The sequence below is a fragment of the Physcomitrium patens genome, chromosome 19, assembly GCF_059467195.1.
Source record: "Physcomitrium patens ecotype Gransden chromosome 19, ASM5946719v1, whole genome shotgun sequence".
NCBI classification, from domain to species: Eukaryota; Viridiplantae; Streptophyta; class Bryopsida; order Funariales; family Funariaceae; genus Physcomitrium; species Physcomitrium patens.
In genome coordinates, this window is record NC_143428.1 from 3394028 (window position 1) to 3413236 (window position 19209).

The window sequence follows — 19209 nt, forward strand, 5'->3', positions numbered from 1 at the left end:
AAGCTGTTAAAAGGAAGATTGTTGCAATAGAGTGTCCTTGCAAGGCATTTGAGCAAAAAGCCATGTGCAAAGCAACTACACATGCAAACAAGCTATAACATCAAGATTTACAAGCACAACAAGAATCAATGCACTTGCAATGTCTAATCTTATAGGCTGAATCTTATGTGCTTTAGCTTACAGGAAGCTTGCAAAGATTGTCAATATAATCTAGCGTCAACATTTTTGCATAGAATATATGGAGCTTTTCAAATTAAGTCGGTGCTACAAGAGATTGTTTGCCCAATATGGCATTACAAAGATGTTGCTAGCCTAGGTCGGTACTATGAGAGAATCTTTAGCCTAATTTAATACCACAAAGATGTTGTCGACCTTAGTTAGCACTACAGAGAGGTCCTTGGCCAAATCCAATGCCATGAAGGAATAGGAGGTTGTTGTCCAATACTTTAATTCAAATTGTAAAAAAAAAATTGCAAAAGTGTGGGGGGTTTGTTGATGCAAAGACTCCAACATAGAATATAGTAGAATAATATAATTTAGGGCCTGTTAATTAGTACACATGAATCCATAGATTTGAATCCAGAACTAGGTACAAGCTTACTTGAAATTAATCTGCAACATTCATCCTTACCATTGCAACTAAATACTTCATTGCAATGTCTAGCATATAGGTTGATTTGTATTTTATTACTTCTTCTAGCACATGGGTTGCAACTCATAAGTGGCTCTCATTTTCTATTTGAAAGCCTATTTTAGAACTATACAATCCATATTACAAATGCAATAATTATCTATCCATCCAAACTCTATAAATTTGTAACACATTTTGATACCTTACTTGTGGCATATATAACTCCATGTAAAGAGAGATTTTAAGGGAGCCATTGGAGCGAAATCAAAAGATGGAAGATGTGTAAAATATTCTTTAAAATTGAGTAGAAACAAAGAAGAATGGTGGCAAAATCCCACTCAAACATAGTAGATTACATATTGTCAAATGTTCAAATTTTTGTTATCTCATCTATACATATGTAGCATAGGATTAGATAAAGTTTGATAGCATGATTAGGTTCCACACATCATAAATTTATTAAAGTCGGATTCTTAGGCTTTTAACTTGCCACCAAACGGAATTAGGTTGATTTACATGTCAAAAATGGATCAAAGAGAATCTTTAACTAAAACATATTTATAAATTTTATTTTTAGACCAAATTGTATAAAAAAACATTTGGAATCTTCTTGATTTCTATTTCCCTATGGAGGTATTTTTTCCCATTTTTATACCTAGTGGATATATGCTGAAATGCAAGTTATTAGAAATGGATTGTCTATCTTACAACATTACAGTCAAAGTGAGAAACTAAAAGTCCATTAAGGAGATGTAAAGAAGGGACTTAAACACTGAAATGGGAACAAATGTTTCCAACTTCTTGAGGATACTCCATAACCTAAAGAAGTCTCCAGAAGAGCTGATGAATGAATGCTAATGTAACAGTAATGGAGATGAGAACAATGTCCAACATGGTGGGGATTTGTAGTTGAGGTGGACCTTCAATATATAGACAATTGAGAAAGAACCAGTATGTGGGGGAGATGAGCTTTTTGATACTAATATTCATCCACATCAGCCGTGTGCACAAATTCCAAAAAGATTTAATGCGTGTATATAAGATGGGGGCCTAAGGTAAAAGTCTTTGGATGCAATTTCCGTAGAAGTTGGTAGCCCAAGGAAAAGAAGTCTCCTCAAAAGAGTTCCAGACAAGGTGATTAAAATACAGTTCATAATACTCGAGGGCCATACTTGAATAATGCTAGTAGGAGTCAAACTCCTAGCCCTATGCATAAAGAGGTCTACTCTAACCAAAAGTGTTAGCCTCTATGGTACATGGCCTTATAACTTGGTGAAGATGATCAAGGAAATATCATCTCCAGGGATAGCCAGGTGCTTCTCTCCATGTGCAAAACCGCTGACTTGTTGGGCACCCACTACCATCCCCTGCTGCGGGGCAACCAGAGCTGGAACTGCTGCTTGTATTGTCTACCTTCACAAATGCAGGGCAGGCATGGGTAGGGTGCTTTTGTGCACGCTCCCGGTAATCATTCTCGTCAATATACTTCGGGTGAGGGATGAACGACACGCCCTTCCACATGAGCTGCAGTGCCTGAGGTCACCGTAACCATGCATTCACGTCAATGGCTATTAGCATTCTTCGCGAATGTTGTTCTTTTGTGCGACAGGACAGTGACCATAGAACACCTAAGGTTTGGACGACTAGTGCGATCGTGGGACATCTATAAAATACATAGTGGAATCGTACTCTATATTCTAAAAATGAAAAGCAGCAAACCTTCAAGGCACATGTTACTAAGAAAGCTGCGAGGTTTGTCAGTAGAAATGCACCACTTTTCAGTACCTGCCAGTAAATCCAGAACGCGACTTTCTGCGGCATGATCCATGTAAAGGCCTCGGGGTCCACTGCTCGTGTAACCCTTTTGGCTTTCAGAATTGCTTGAAAGTAATTTCCAAGTTCAGGGTGCTGGACCCCGATGCACAACAACAGCTCTTTCCCAGGAGTGGGAGCCTGCATCTGCCATACTGCCTTCATATCCTGCGCAGTACCTCCAATTTGACAGCATAAGGTGTCCACAATTTTATCGTGTAGCAACTTCTACAGCATGTCAACTTCGTCCATCTAAACGAAAACAATCAAACATGGCACATCTTAAAATTCTTACTGCTGAAGGCTCACCATGAAAGGACTGACGTGCAGAGGCTTGGCCACAAGATCTGATTCGGGGTTAAACAGAAAGGTAACCCTTTCTGCCCAAGGCGTGTTTGTAACCTGTTTGTCGACCAGATCACTGCAGAATTAGACCAGGCTCAACATTCATGGACCATTATATTTCTTCATACAACTATAACAATTTAACCAGCCTCCGCACAGAGGGCTTTCTAGCACAGAAGAAAAGTGATGACAGGCAGTTAGCTTTGTAAGTATTTTCCCAATACTAGCAAAACCTAAGAATTTAGAAATAGTCCACAAAATTTGCTCGAAACAGCCTAAATGCGTTTATATTACCAATTCATATCCTCGTACGGGTACGGGTACGGGCACGACATATTCAACATCGTGAGCAATTCATGTTTCAAAACTTGAAACAAAACAGAAAGCCACACACAGAAGTACAGAAATACTAGCACCTCAGCGATGCATTGAGCAACTCCACCTTGCTCATCGTAACAGTAGTAAACACTCAAAGGATTTTGCTCGTATCCTACACTCAACGGCATTGTCAACAACCACCTGCAGATTTTGGAAACAACATTTCTTTCAATTAGGAATTGAATCATCTTGTACACAAAGAACAGTCACTTCTAATTGTAGACTGAACTTGAATAAAAATTGTGAACCTAATTTCATAAGAACAAAAGGCCACTGACAGACCGAAAAATGGGTAAAGATGTAGGGGATAAAATGAGACGCGAGGAGAAATTTACACAGGTCCGGAGGTTCCTGCGATCGACCGAGCTTCAGAAGCGGACATATGATGGGACGCAACGAACCAACGCGGTGGCGCGTCCAAATCAATAAACGCATACCGCACATTGTACTCAAAACGGTGCACCACCGGCTTTCGGCGTTCGTGCCAGACCTTGCCTTCGTAGAATTCCACGCCCCCTGCTCCCTTAAACCCACCTTCACTACCCCGCGATTCCGTCGTCCCCTGCGAAAGAATCCGGAAGGCGAGAAGGAGCGAACGAGCGACCGTAGAACAGAACGTGGAGGCGATATCACACAGCAGAGCAATTAGCTGCGCTAGCGCGCTACCCCTCCCCAGCATCTCCACCTCAGCGGGTGCCATAGCTTACTCACTCCTCTCACCTCAAACCCACCAAGTAAAATACAATTCTGACAGAATTAGGTTATCGACACTCTCGCTACTCCCATGCGAGAACATTCCACAACGTTTCTCCCACTGCTCCAGTTCTAAAACCCTTGGTACCTTCTCAGCCTGCAATAATTTCTTCTTCCAACACCATCACGCAAGCAGCAGCAGCATTTATGATTTTTAGAATTTGTAGTCAATTTCGTGGGTTCGCACCTCGGTTCCCCTTCAGCGTCAGCTCTCACATCCAAGATACGAATGGTTGCTGCAATTTCGTGGCGGACGCATCGAATTCGCGATATTTACGGCTGCAAGTTGACGCACCAATGAAGACATTTCGAGGAGGTTCTGTCAACTTTCATCCATTGTCTGCATTGAGATAGAATTGCTTCAAATGCATGATGCATGCTGGGAATTTTCGGTGTTAAAGAATAAATGCTGCCTGTACTTTTTACCGTATGAAAATACTGTTGCATACACTGAGAGCATTGCAGAATTAATTCAGAGCATGAGTGCTGAAGCGAGAGTGAACATTGTTGTGTCGCCACTGTTTTATTGCAATTTGTAACCCATCAGAGTCTAATAACATGGGGTTTGAGGCACAAGTATGGTAATAGGAACTAAGCATCAAAAACCAATTATGGTCCGCAGAAGCGAGCTAAACGAGAAGGATCTTACAGATACAATCCGCGACCACCTTCCGGAACTTGGAAACCTATGGTATGATATGCTCTTCCCCAAAGCAGTCTATGAAAGTGGTTCGTGCTCGCTTCGCCACTTATTATTTGTCCTCATAGACCTTGACCACACATGATGGGAGGGATGGTCAAAGCCTATGAGAACTCCTCGACGGAGTACGGCCGCCGGAAAATTGGAAAAATAGAAGAAAAAAAATATGTCTAATGGTGTGTAGAGTGTTTGAGGTGATGGATCAGCCAGACCATGTCTTGAATTGATGCTGGTTGAGTGCCATACCCATCTCACAATTCACAGCTTTGTTGAAAGTTGCTGGAATTGGTTGTCGATATAGTTTGCTAGAGAATTGTTGGTGGTTTTGCTGAAACTCTTGAGAGCCAAGATTTGACAGGCCAGAGTGTAAACCCACCCCTGATATAGAATTGAAAGAAACAGCGGGATAGTTAATGTCGGCAGCCCATGGCGAACCAGTTTCAGTCAGAAACGATAGCCCTCGATATTCATGGCGTGCCATTTTGAAATCTGGGGCTTCAAGAATCTCTTTAAACTCCGGCAGTGGAATGTGCATGCTTGACTGCATCGGGCCCACGAAATCCTCTCGTGCTCGTTTGTAACCTGTCCTCGCTTGCCCTGGGTTGGCGAGGCTCCGTTCCGTGTCGTCAGAGGTCGTTGATGATTGGTAAGTGGTGGCGGTGGAGTGGGAGTTGCTCGGTGGATTATCTTGGCAAGCTGGATGGGCCTTCTTGTGCGCTACAAGATTGCACTTGAAGGCGAATTTTAGTCCACATTTGCATTCAATCGGCTCACCGCAAAGCTTCTCGTGGTCACGCACATCCACCTGAACAATGTTTTTGAGTTCGGGTTAGAGCTGCACTCATAAGTTGAAGCCATTGTGGAAACATACACATGGAGAGTAACTGGGTAGTAAGGATGAAGCATGCCATCAACGAAACGCGTACCTCTATGTAGAATTTCTTCCCGCACTTGCGACATCCGAATGGCTTCTCCCCTTCCGAGTGCTTCCGACCGTAATGACGCCTGAGCTCGTAGAGACCCACGAAAGTCTTCTTACACTTGGGACACCTTGAGGGGATCTTCTTATTATGTCCCGCCTTCAAGGAACTCGTCAAGGTCGGTAACGAGCAGCCTTTGCCTCCGGCGCCTCCCTCGCTCCAATGCGTCTTATGGTGCATCTTCATTGTCTGCGGGTTCTTGAAAGTTTTATTGCATCCATCGTACTGACATCTGAATGGGCGCCTGTTCTTTATCAAGTCCACGGAGACCACGGCTGCTTCAATGTTGTCATCAGTCTCTGACTTCTCAACAGCCTTCACCTAAGCCCCAGACAAGTGAGACAACACTCAGAAACATTTCAACGATACAAATACACAAGCGTTCACAGACAAGTCGATAATGCTCAGGTATTGAAAACTCAAAGGTTTGTTACCTTAGCGGGATCGTCGGCGACCGAGGGGCTTGAATACAAACCTCCAACATTCTCTGGCAAGTCCTGAACCTCCACTTTAGGTGCCACCACCAGTTGGGGAGTGTGTCGTAGGTACGCGCTTCGAGCGTCAGTGTGATCAAACATCTGTTTTTGATGGTCCTGTTGACGATGCTTTTCCATCCGGTCTTGCACCTCTCCCCTGGTCAGTTGCTCTAAGTAAGCAATCACACTGGGTTGCGCATTGTATGTAGTCACCCCTGGCGCCACCATGTTCTTCAATGTACTGACGAGGTTGGGATGCATAGTGACTGGACTTGGCACCGGGCTCAGCACTGGGCTTGACATCGAACTTGGAACGGGAGTGCACCCATTCATCTGCTTCAGGAACTCGTCCGAAAGCAGGTCGGATTCATCCGTGGAGTACACGGATGAGTCGCTGAAAGACAGCGTTGGAGACAAACTATTGGCAATGCCGAGGATGCTAGTTGGAGTACTCCCATACACGTACTCTGGCCACGGAATGCCAAGATGTGGATTGTCAGCGAAGTGATAAAATGGCCCACCTCCCATGCCCAGTGCAGAGGCCAGAGCATCGTTCATTATGAAACCCGGATTTATGGAGAAGCTGGGCGCTTGAAAGCTTCCTGAGACATCGGCGTTATAGGGATTAGGTAGAGCTGGAGGAGCAGCCGCCGTCATCTTGACAGTCCTTCCCAGCTTACAAGTCGATCGAATAAGTGAAGTTTGTCCTTGTCGAGACCTTCACGCAGACATGGAATTCGTTTCCTCCACGTCCAGGAGATCTACAAAGTCTTTATTCCTGTAGGACAATCTTCACTGAACTGAGCTGCTGTGAAATAGAAAAGTCCACAGCTGGAGTGCCAGTGGGAAGCCCCAACCAGAGACGTCTATAACGTTACCCACCTTTCTTTCTCGGCCATTAGTTATTGAGATCCGGGACTAATGTGGTGCCAAACCAACAGCAGGAACAGAATAACTCGCTTGGGTCTTTAAACGTAATAGAATCATGGAGAGCGGCAACAGGCCATATTAAACTACTTCCATGCAAAAAGGATTCAAAGAATTCAAACAACCAGATACTACGAAAGGAACAATGTGATAAAAACCACACGTAACCAAGAGTGATACCAGTTCACTGCTGCACGTCTAGAACTTGTGAGACCTAGCTGATATCTTAATACAGATCAGGTGTGATTTTAGATCGCCGTATAGCCGAGACGAGACTAGAAATCCATCATCTGGTTCAATCTGCGTCCAAGTGAGTTCGACAGATTGCGATTCCGTACACAAGTCCCAACCTTAAACTAATGCGGATTCGCGTTCGCCGAAGTGCTCCCCTCTGGACTCATTGGATCAAAACCAACAAACATCCGCTTGTGAGTGACTGCACTATCTGGACTCCAAGATCCTGTAATGCTCCAGATCCAACTGAATCAGCACACCAAGGTTCCTCCGTAGAGAAAGTGTGTTGAGGAAGATATGATCTCACACACTGCGGATTTGACTCTGGTAAGAAGCGGGAACACTACCAGAGTTTCCCAAGATTGTGTCCAAGGCAATGTAGATCAAGTCGGAGTTCTACTCGAACCCGATTCGACCAGGCAAGCTGACAGGAAACTCTGATCCAATGCAGCCAGAAACTTTCGGGGGAAAGGGAGAGGCAGGCAGCACCAAACAGCGATCTCCCGACTGCAGCCGATAGAATGCGATATAATGCTGCGATTTTCAGGGCTTATCAAGAATGAAACCAACACTAAACCCGTTGACCTTCAACACTGGCAAACTCCGTGTGGTCGAAGTCCAGGACAAGCACAGGACAAGACTCGAAAACTACAAGACGGATGGGTGAAAGAAGTGTTCGAGATGCACTTATCCCAGCTGGACAGTCTTTTTATGTCCATGCAGCAGCCTGGCTGAATCTTTTCGTCCTTCATCGTCGCAATTGGGACGGGGGGATGTTAACACAATGTTGTATCCCAGAGGATGGAACAGAACGTTTGTCCGCACTACCGTGGGGGACGACATTGTGATCCGGTTCAGATCAGATTATTTTACGGATTTTATTTTCGACAGCTGAGTAGTTCTAGAACACCAGTGCACACATCCGTCACGTCCATCGACTTGCCCTGGAATATTCTGTCAAGAATCTGGACCCTCACGTCACAGAACACCCTTCCCGCATGTGTGTCAGTTCCACTTCGAATCGAGCACATGAGATTTCACCGATCTAGACAAAAATAATCAACCCACCCTAAAACGTCATCCTCGCAAAAGTTTTCGCAACCGACATTTTTGCAAAAAGAAGTTAAGCATGTCAGCTTACTCGTGCATTGAGTTACAGTGTTAGAAGAGCTTCCGCATCTGCAGCAACTCTGTACAGTTCACATGGCTAAACGGCGATGAGATCGATCGAACCTCATTGCGACAAAGGTGATGGCAGATCCACGGCACCTAGCTCCGTGTCCATAGCACAAGGCGTGGCATCAACGCGAGAATTTCCTTTTCAAAATGCCTGGGAAGTGCCACTTGCGCAAGGCCTAATATAAGCAAAGCTTAAATTTTGCAAGGGATGGGGGTTATTTCACGTCAACTAGAAATCATGCTGAGCACTGGGGTTCGCTTTATAGACTCCACTGCAAAGGGTGCCGAAAATAACGCAAGCGGCTTGTACCATTTCCTCATACGAGGCCCATTCAGGCCTTAATTTGGATCTCCGAGGCCTGCTGGCCATTCTTCCCCGTGCCTGAGCTCTCGCTCATCCCATCCACTATCTTCGCCCAGCCTTGTCCCATGACATTATGCCTGATTAGTCGTCGCTAATTACCTACCAATTTCACCACGTCTTACGCTGCCCAATAGGACCATCTCGTTTGCTTCACGGGTCGTCGCAAACCCCACAAACCATCGCTGCCTGAACAGACCATCTCGTGTCTGATTAGTGTTCGCTAATCAGACGCTACTCCTACAGTCGGATTCTCTCGTGCATTAGTAATCGCTGTTGCTTGTTTAAACTCGCACTTCTCACTTTTATTAGTAGATGCTTCTAAGAATTAATTAACATAAATGTTTTTTTAACTGCAGTAAGTTTGTGATTCTACTTGCACAACAAGGTATGAATATAACAAATGGTTGTTTTTTCTTTTGTAGTTTTCTCGTATTTTTCTGTGTGTGTGGTGATATTGATGTTAATTTAACTCGTGCGTTTCAGATTTTGAACATATCTCACAAAACCACTCATTCATTTGTACATGTTTACATATATTGTTGTTCGTGTGTGTCATAGCCTGAACAGTGTATACAATAGTATATGAATGATGATTTAAAACTATGTGTTGGAATAGAACGATTATAGCTACAAAGAGTAAAAGCAACAGTATATGTAGATATATTTATATTTATTGATACAACTAGAAACGAAATTTGTAAAACAATCATTGAAGCATTGTTTGAGATTTACTAAAGAATGTTATTTTATTCAACATGCAACTGATTTGTAGATAATTCCCACCACATTGTTCCTTAATACACAGATGATAAAATTAGAACCTATTACACTAACACACATGGTGTGGTGTCTTTGAGTACAGTTACCATGAAATTTAGTAAGATACTACATTCATTGCATCCCAAGACATAATTGTGCAATGGTTGATGTCATAAACTCACACATACACAAGCATTTATGTATGTGTAAATTCATTCCATGCTCATGCTCTTGTCTTCAGGTTAGCATTTCAATTGCTGATGAGTACTAAAAACACTCTAATGCATGTTCCATCACCTTCATGAGGCCCATAAAAATGTTATAATGTAGATAGTTAAAATAAGTAATACTCATTTACTCCTTATAAAGAATGTAAACATATGTATTCAGAATTGATGTTTGGGTGGTAAACAATTGGAGGGTTGGAAATGGTGCCATTTTATATATATATAGAATATAATATAACTCAGGGGATAAATCAAAGGAGACAAAAACCATCTTTGATTGGTTGGATATTTCATTGTTTTTATCAAAAGTGAAGTAATAACTCAACTATTGATCAATTAGAGATCAAAGTCTGGATGATGTTGCTAAAGATTGCCAAGTGTAGCACTGCAATATCACTAAGCTTAGAGCTCAATAAGCTCCCAATTGTAATTTTCAACAAATATTATTCATGGCCAATAGAATAGGTTTCCACTAGAAAATGTATATATATATATATATATATATATTGCAATATAACCTCCTCCATAGAGAATGTCTCAAGCTGACATTGGGTCCAAGTGGACTGTTTCCACTTCAGCAAATGAGGTACACATAAGAGTAGCCTAGTCCACGTAGGCACGCAAACATGGATGGAGGTCCCAAGAGTCATCGACCTGGCAAAACCAGGTCCTGTCCGACATCCCAAGACCGAACCTACATGAGGGGATGAATGGAAGGATGAATGTAAACAATGAAATCGCCCCTATATTGGATGATGTTGCAGAGGGGGCCTACAATCTGACGGTTTTAGGGTTTCCAAGGGGTTTAGAGTTCATAAAAGCATTGATTGACGAGGCCTAGGACGGCTGACCAATTGCCCTTCTCGCTTTATGTCTCCCTCTTGCTTCCAAATATTCGTGTGAGTATTAATTCTGTAGTCCCAGTCTCCCTATTGGAACATTGCCAACCTACTTTATTTTTTACTTTTTCGATTAGTATTTTGAACTAGGGATAAAGGTCTACTAATTGAAGAGAACCATTATGACAACTAATTATACATAAAATATTATAAGATGGATAGAAGTGTAATATTGGAACTTCCACAATAAACAAAACCCATCTTGTTAACTTATCACTTAATGTCATTTTATAATTCCATAGACTAATTTTTATGCATTGCACACTTGATCTGAATTGTGTATTTTTGATCAGCACCTCACTTACAGATGTACATGTATTTGGACTACCTGGATTGCATGCACTTTCAATATGATTTTGATTCATGTGGGTGGGGCTCAAATTAGCAACAAATTATCACATATGTGTTCTTTTTTTCTTTTTTCTTTTTTTCTCACGCTGTAAAAAAAATGAAATAAAAGTCCAATATAGAAGTAATGCTTTGAATGTCAACTTTGTTGTATTTTTTTAATTTATATTTATTCAGCTATTGGTGGAACTGCAAAAAACTATACTTTTGTAAAAAAAGGGAACATTACCTGCACAGATGGATTTTTTAATGATCATTGGCTGGACTAAGGAAGAGCAAAACATAAGAATTGGAGGTGCTACTACCTCACGTTTTTTAGCAGTTTTCTTTTGGCTGTATGTGATTTTAGTTTAATATTGTTATTAACATAACAAGTAGTTGAGGTACTCTAGTTGTATTGCTAATTATTTTGCAATAATATGTCAGGCAGAAGCCCTTTTGTACAATGTAATTGTTTTGGTTTACCTTTTTGGTCTTGTAAAATTGTCTAAGTTCTTTTTGAGTTTGGATAACAACATTAAGACTATGAGCACAATCTGTATATTAAGATTCCTCAAGGAGAAAAGTAGTGTATTTGGTTCACCGCATGGATGGGTCTTCATTTTCATCAAAAATATTCATATTTTGTGGAGTTCACAATCTGTTTTAAAGTTGACTGGAGAATTCTATGAGGCATTTTATAGGAAGTTTTTCTACCCTCTTTTGCATTGATGGCAAAGCCATACTACTCACATTCCTTAGCTTTGTTATATATTGATCAAATCTTTGGTTTAGTAATTGAGTTGCGGTGAATGAAGAAAAGCAAAGTGATGTAGATGGCAAAGTTTTGTTGATATGTTGAAGGCAAAATTCATAAGAGAATGTCGAGTATTCTATTGTTGGATTAGTGCAGACAAATACTGTTGTTGATATGCATCGTTTTTGTTTTATTTCCTAGTTGAGATATTTCAAAGTAAATGGGTAGCTTTCTACTAACATATAACCATAGGTGTAGAGGAGAAACCATAGTGTGTTATCCCATGAATGCCATCCTACTCATTTTTGCTCCCATGGTAGAAATCTAGACCACACTATTCACGATAAGTTGCATCTACATTTGATTTTTTTTCTTTTCCTTGATGTTTGTGATGTTTTTTTTTTTTTTTTTTTTTTTTTTGTAATCAAATGTATTTACTAGAAATCAAATAGTTTAAGAGGTATTAACTCCCTCAAGTCTCAAAGCACATGGTTCCACTTCAATATAGGTAGAGTGAGAATCAAGTTATATAAATTTTTGTATTAATTGACTTACATGGAAAGTGCAAAGTTAGAAAGGCATTTTAAGGCATCATGTGCTTGCATGTTATCTTCATGCGGTGATCTTGAATACTAACTAATCAAATATAATCATCAAGACAAAGTTCATGAATTTTAGACTAAACCACTATAGCTAGCAAATTTCTATGCCAACATTTGATTTGTAAGTTTTGAGTCTACAAGGCATCTTACAGTTGATCATAAGGTGATTACAGGAGGTTCATAGAATTCACATGGTGTTTTAAATCAGAGAGGCATGAAAGACATGCATTGTGGTGAGTTGATATTTTTTTTAATTATTCGGCCTTAATTTAAACGGCCAAGTCTTTCTTTAGCATTGGATCCTAAATCTCTCTCTCCCCCCTTCTATCTCTCTCTTTCTCTCTCTCTTCTTCCTCCTCTCTCTCTTATGGTTTGGATGTTTGAAGTCTCAGAATCCTTCAAATTATTGTTTGATGCTAATGACCATGTTTTTGTACACAATTTAATTTTAGTGCAATTACATCAATTGGAGCATTACTTATTAGGATTAATATTGTAGATTTTGACTTAGAGCATAAGTGGTTTAGAATTTAGGATTTAGAATATTAGTGTTGGTGGTTCTTGCTGCAAAATGTTGCGTTTTGGAGAAGAAGAATTTTGAAATTGTGGATTATCAATTCATGAATGAAATCTTGAAGATAAGGCAAGCATATTACAATGATCAAGGGATATAACATGGTGTGACCATTATAATGAAGTAAATGTAATTAATGAAATATGTCATGTTGGAATATAATTAAATGTGGGCAGATTTAGCAATGTGTTATTTGTTGCATTCAAGCAATGTGTTTAAAGATGAAGTTTGATCCTTGATGGAAAAGAAGACATAATTGCAATTTTTTTGTGCTTTCTTAAAGTTGCACTCTGCACTTGCAACAAGCATCTAGTGAAAGTTTTTATTCTTTACACCACAAATGTTTGTGCATTATGTTTGAGCTTCTATCAAAGAATTTGTGAGTAAGAGTATAGAACAAGGGTAAGTTTATGATCTGAATCGAGATAAATACTTAATAGAACTTCAAGATTTCAAAAATCATATTCTCTATTATTTTTAAATCATGTTATCAAACTTTGTATTGCAGAAAGAGAGTATTTCTAGGTATTTCAAAAATCTCAAAAATTTATGTGTATTTGCATTGCATTGCATTTCAAAAAAATTATTGTGCTTTGTATTGTAAAGTATTACATAGAAAATTACATAAGAATTTTTTTGAATAATTTTTTAAAAAATCTATGTAATTTTTGAAATGTATAATTACTATTATATATAGCAACACTTGAAATAGCAGAAGTGCCCTGCTATTATGTAATGATTGTTCCAAATAGAAGGAATGAGCTTTTTAATTGCAACTTCTTGAGTGGAGTATGATTGAAGGGAAATCAATTTTTAAAAGAAAGTTGAAAAGGGTCTATTGAGACAAAGAGATTTGTGTTGAAAGACCATATTTTATTTAATTTTGGTAGTGTTGGATCCTTGCAAATAATCATAATTCTACACAAAGATTTTAATATTTTCTTCTTAAAATTAGTTACAATTTTGTTCTAAAGGATACATGGTAGATGAAGAATATAGTCACTGGTGAAAAATTGGATAGTGTTGTGTTTGAGCTCATAGGAAATCAGCTCTAGTATATTTCATATGATATCATTTTACAAAAAAAAATATTAAACAATGTAAATTTATTGGAATTTTCCAAGTATTGTCAACCAAAACAAAAACTATCCATGATAATGACACGAGTTTATTTAGTTACTTTGTTAAACACACAAGAATACCACAATTGTGAAAGTAGTTAGAATATGTCAGAAAATAAATATAAGGTAGTAAGAATAATAGAAACCAAAATATCAATTACTTAAAATGGACATTCAAGTATATATACAAATAAAAATAAATGAAGAAATAAACATTTTGATATATAAATATGGCATACATAATGTTTGATGTATGTGCATATATATACACACATACACGCACACACACAGATATATATATATATATATATATATATCAAGCATAAAGTATGTTCCATAATTATGTTTCTATTTATATGTAACATGTAGTAAATATTTTATTTGATATAATTTGAGTACGTTATAAAAAATAAAAAATAAAAAATTCAATGTTCAAAATCTCAATAAATTGATTAAAAACATACACAGTATTACAAAAAGAAAAATCTTTTACTTCTATATTCATAAACAACACAGTTTATATACTTGATTTAATTGAATAGAGCTTGTCATACACATGAAAGGGACACTATTAAAATTATATTAATAAGGATTTTAGTTTATTTATAAAAGACTTTGAAATATGTACATTAATTAAGAATATATACATCTATATTTTAAATAAAATTTGGAAACATACTGAAATGAAATGTTGTATAATTTCACCATCCAGTCATTTTAAAATGTAAGAAAAGTATTAGTATTAAAATTGGATTCATATTTTGAAATATGAAAACTTCATTCAAGGTAAGCATAAACATTTCATGTATCTTATTCTACCTAAAACATTGCAATCATGCATCACCCATTCTAAAATTTATTGTACATTCAGATGATATATATGCAACAATCTGCTTAGCTCTAGCAAGACTTTTTTGCACAATTAGGATCCAAGTTATCAAAAACCCATGACACCATGATGACACATGCATGTAAATAAAGTCCAGGTATTGTCTATGTTCTACATTTCTACCAAAAATGGTTGCACCTAATCAACTATTTTCCATGTCCACGATTTTGCATGAAAATGGCACTCTTTTATAGCTAAAACCATGACTATATGTGTATGAGTATGTATATTTATATATTTACTCATGTATGTCTTTATTTTTCCCTCCTATTTTACATCATGCGAATCCTTTTCAAGTGGCATGATATTGTAGAGGGAAAAACAATACTTTTGTACAAAATTAGCACTTGAAATCCAACATTTCCTTTTGTATTTGTCTTTCATATTTTCTAAATTTGGACAAGTATGTGCCTTTTTCACAAACTTTGGCAATACAAACCTAATTTACTTTCCAATGGCTTTTTAAAAGATAAAATACTTTATCTTCATCAATTCACTTTGAACAAAACAACTTTCCAACATATTGAAACAAATGAAGGAAATTCACCTCAAATCTCTGGAGTATGTTATTAAACACTCAGAGTAACAGAAAACAATATAATTTTCAAAGTTAAGTTATGAACTGACATAAAAATATATTTATCCAGCATGGTATTTCCTCCTTGAGCACGACAGGTTTAATTGGATACAAAGCCAACATGCATTTCCAAGTGCTCTACACAAACACATGAGTGTGCTATGTATAGATTTGATATAATATGGTGTTTGCTAATATAGTGTGAATACAAAGAGGTATCAATTTACTAGATACTTTTTCCATCACTAACCAAATCATGTTATACAAATTCCGACCCACCAGTCTCCCATTTTGCACATTACCCATCATGTTAAAATGATTTGATTTATCTTTTCTTTTCTTTTTTTTCTCTTCTTCTTTTTTGTTTCAAAGAAAAGGATTGTTCGCTTAAAATATCAATAATAATTGAAGAGAAATCATGTATATATATATATATATATATATAAACGAAAAAAATGTTTGTTCACAAAGCATTTTTCTAGCATTAAGTGCCATATCAACACCAAACACGCTTAATATTTTTTCATCCACTCGAGTGACGATAATTTCAACACGAATAAATGTCATCCACTCCGCATAGCGTGCATGAGGAAGCCAAAACCAGGGATGACGGATGTAAAATTTTATAACGAATTAACCCGTTCATCCTTGTCTTCAGTCGACACTCTAGGGGTAGAGGCGTGCCAAATCTAGGGGGACCTGCTCTTAATGAGGCCCAATTTTAGAGGAGACATGAAGCGCATGGCCTCGTTAGCAATTAGGATTTGTGGAAGTCCTCGTGTTTCGTGGAATGGACGCGAGGGATCTGAAACCAATTTCGCAAGATGGAATTCATCGACAATCTGCAAGAGTAGGCTCAGGAGGTGGAAAAGGTGCTGGACGTGGTCCGCTGGGTGTGGTGTCGGCGTCGTGAGAGAAACGGGTGCGCTAGGATCTAGAGGTCGGAACTAAAATGAGCTTGCCAGAAAGACACTGTGCGAAGGGGTTCCGGTGCAAGCACTTCGATCGACGTGCGCACAAATACATCCTCGGTCTCTGTGCTCCCCATGCATTCTTTTTTTCTCCCATTCCGAGGTAGATAGATCCCTTGGTGGAGCTGGATGGCTGGCTGGCTAGCAGGTTGGCTCTTGGGGGAATTCCACTGCTCTGCCCTTCAGTCCTCTTTTGCGTGAACGACATTGCAGCGACTTGCTTGCTGCCGACCCCACTGCGGTTCTTTCGCTCACAGGGGTTGGAGAGGCGAGCATTGGTTGCGAACTGACACGTATCGACATTCGTTCCCCGCCGTTTCCGCCAGCTGTAGCCTTCACCATCACAGGGACTTAGTTATCCCCTGTTTATTGGGGGACAGAGGCGTCGGCACGCTGGCCGAAGAGATGGGGGTGGGAGCCTTCAAAATTGCCAACTCCAGCCACGATTGCGACGACGCCCCCCACTTTGTTCCTCCAGCACAGTCTCTCTCTCTGCTCTTTCCGATGCGTTCCAGTCTTGGAGGCAGCAGCATCGTGAAAGCACAACCAGCGCCGGTCGGATTCTTCCCCTGGAGTGAATACTGATGTGAATGCTGGATGGATGAATGCATGGACGAATGTAAGTTTTATGGATAAATGTGCTATAGATACATTCGTTCGTCACGTCCGATGATTTCACCTACAATCATTCATTCCGGGATATTTCCAGTCGTTGAAGGACAGAGAGTCTCCAAATTATCTTTTTTTCCCCTATTATTATTATTATTATTATTATAATGCCCATTTATTAAAGCAAATATAATTCTATAATATATATAATTTCCAAAAATTATATTATATATATATATAGATATAATTTTTTGGAAATTTTAGCATGAATTTTTTTCATTGTACTTTGTATTGGGAAATTCCCATAATCACACAACTGGCCCAAGTTGTTTTTCTTACAGAAATGATGTTTTCAAACTATTTAATTAAATTAAACACAAACTTCAAAACTATAGTATTCTACAAAGTCACTCATTCATTTACAAAGACTTGCAAGAAATCTTTATTGCTCTAAGTAATGACAATACCAATTTGTGTAACTCAGTAACTATAAAACAGTGAAGCACATACACACTCCTTGGAGGCCAAAATTTGTTCAACTCTTAATGATGCTAATATATTGTTTTAAACATTTATCAACATGTATTCATTGTTTAGAACTTGTCAACAATAACAGTCAAATATGTTCTCAGGACAGTACATCAATTATAAAATGGGCCATAAAAAACATGACTCCAAACTCAACAAGTACTTGATATTATGAAACCGTGAGTGGAGTAATACTACAGTAACACTCTCCTTTGTCTCTCATTCACAGACACATATAATGGGTGCTTTGGTCTTTGAAGCAAAGATCTCATTTGTAAAACAACAGCAGAAATTCCTTTTTATAGCTCACTTTGTTGGGTGGGTCATGGCCATCCTAGACCCTAAAATCCAAGTGTCAGAAATGCTCTTGAGATTAGGATTTTCCTAACAACGTGGGCTCCATTAGGGGCCCACACTTTGGATGCAACCCTGGACAATGTTTAATGATTTGGTCCTAAAATTTAACATTCTGCATTTGCTGATGGGGGAGTACCCCAAAAACTTTGTTCAGTAATAAAGATTGTCCTACTCTTCAAGAGAGGGAACTATTTAAGGCTTTTGCCGGGTATGTTTGCTTGGAGGAAGTATATAAATATTGTTTTATTAAAATATTTGGATAAATTACTTTGATACATGTTAGAGAGGTTCATCAAATAAGTGCTTTGTGTAATTGGCTATGATTAAATATTAATATTTAGAGATCTATTACTACATTTTAGAACAAATGGCTTTTGGATTTATTGAAGCTTATTTCAATTTTACTAGTAGTTATTGCTATTGAGATTTTTTTGAAGTTGTGTAAATAAAATAGTAATGATATTCTTATAAAAGATAATTATCTTATGTGGTGTCATATAAATAGCTGAGGTTTATGACACAAATTTAAATTCTTATTACAGTCAAGTAAGCACTAATGCAAAGATCTTAATGTAAAACATTAATTCTTCACAATGTGATAGAATAGCTCACTTTGATAGTAGACATACATATTATATCACCAATTGATATATCACCAATTGATGATATACTAGTAATTATCTTGATTATTTATCAATTACAATTTGTAATGCTCTTGTAAGGCATTGCACATATTATCTTATTTTAAAACATGCATCATCAAGTTTTGTAAAAATTATTATATTTAATATTTAAAATTATTTAAAACAATCATATATAAAAGTCTATAATTAAATAGTGAATATGAGTTAGGATTAATGCAAATTTAATCTTCCAAACCAAATTTAAATTGGTGTAATTTTCATTTTTTATCTTTTTTTTGTTCTTAATTTTTTTTTTTGTAGAATTTAGTTTCTTTGTTTTGTATAACTTAAAATGTAATTTTGAAAATGAATTCTAAAAATAAATCATTTATTAATTTTAGTATTGAAATAAAAATTTCATCTTGATTAGAATATATATTGTAAAATTTATTATTTAGATTATGCATCACTATTTCAAAAAGGAAAATAAATAATCTATTTTTATTTCTAAAATATGTTCAATCAATAATCTTATTAATACTAATTCTTTATAATTTCTTAAATTCTTTTTTGATATTTTGTATCTGCAATACATGTTAGGATTAGAACT

The 19209-nt window shown here is 37.9% G+C and overlaps 2 protein-coding genes across 2 annotated transcripts; both read right to left on the reverse strand.

Moving 5' to 3' along the window:
- Positions 1–1643: 1643 nt before the first annotated feature.
- On the reverse strand, positions 1644–4659 carry LOC112272663 (uncharacterized). Its single transcript, XM_024500644.2, has 6 exons — positions 4569–4659; positions 3502–4259; positions 3205–3307; positions 2753–2845; positions 2417–2611; positions 1644–2164 (listed from the first exon to the last, which is right to left on the reverse strand). The coding sequence occupies exons 2-6, from the start codon at positions 3864–3866 to the stop codon at positions 1925–1927; spliced, it is 996 nt and encodes a 331-aa protein (XP_024356412.1). The 5' UTR covers positions 3867–4259; positions 4569–4659; the 3' UTR covers positions 1644–1924.
- On the reverse strand, positions 4413–7908 carry LOC112272662 (uncharacterized). Its single transcript, XM_024500643.3, has 3 exons — positions 6034–7908; positions 5546–5920; positions 4413–5424 (listed from the first exon to the last, which is right to left on the reverse strand). The coding sequence occupies exons 1-3, from the start codon at positions 6730–6732 to the stop codon at positions 4822–4824; spliced, it is 1677 nt and encodes a 558-aa protein (XP_024356411.1). The 5' UTR covers positions 6733–7908; the 3' UTR covers positions 4413–4821.
- Between the last annotated feature and the right edge of the window lie 11301 nt (positions 7909–19209).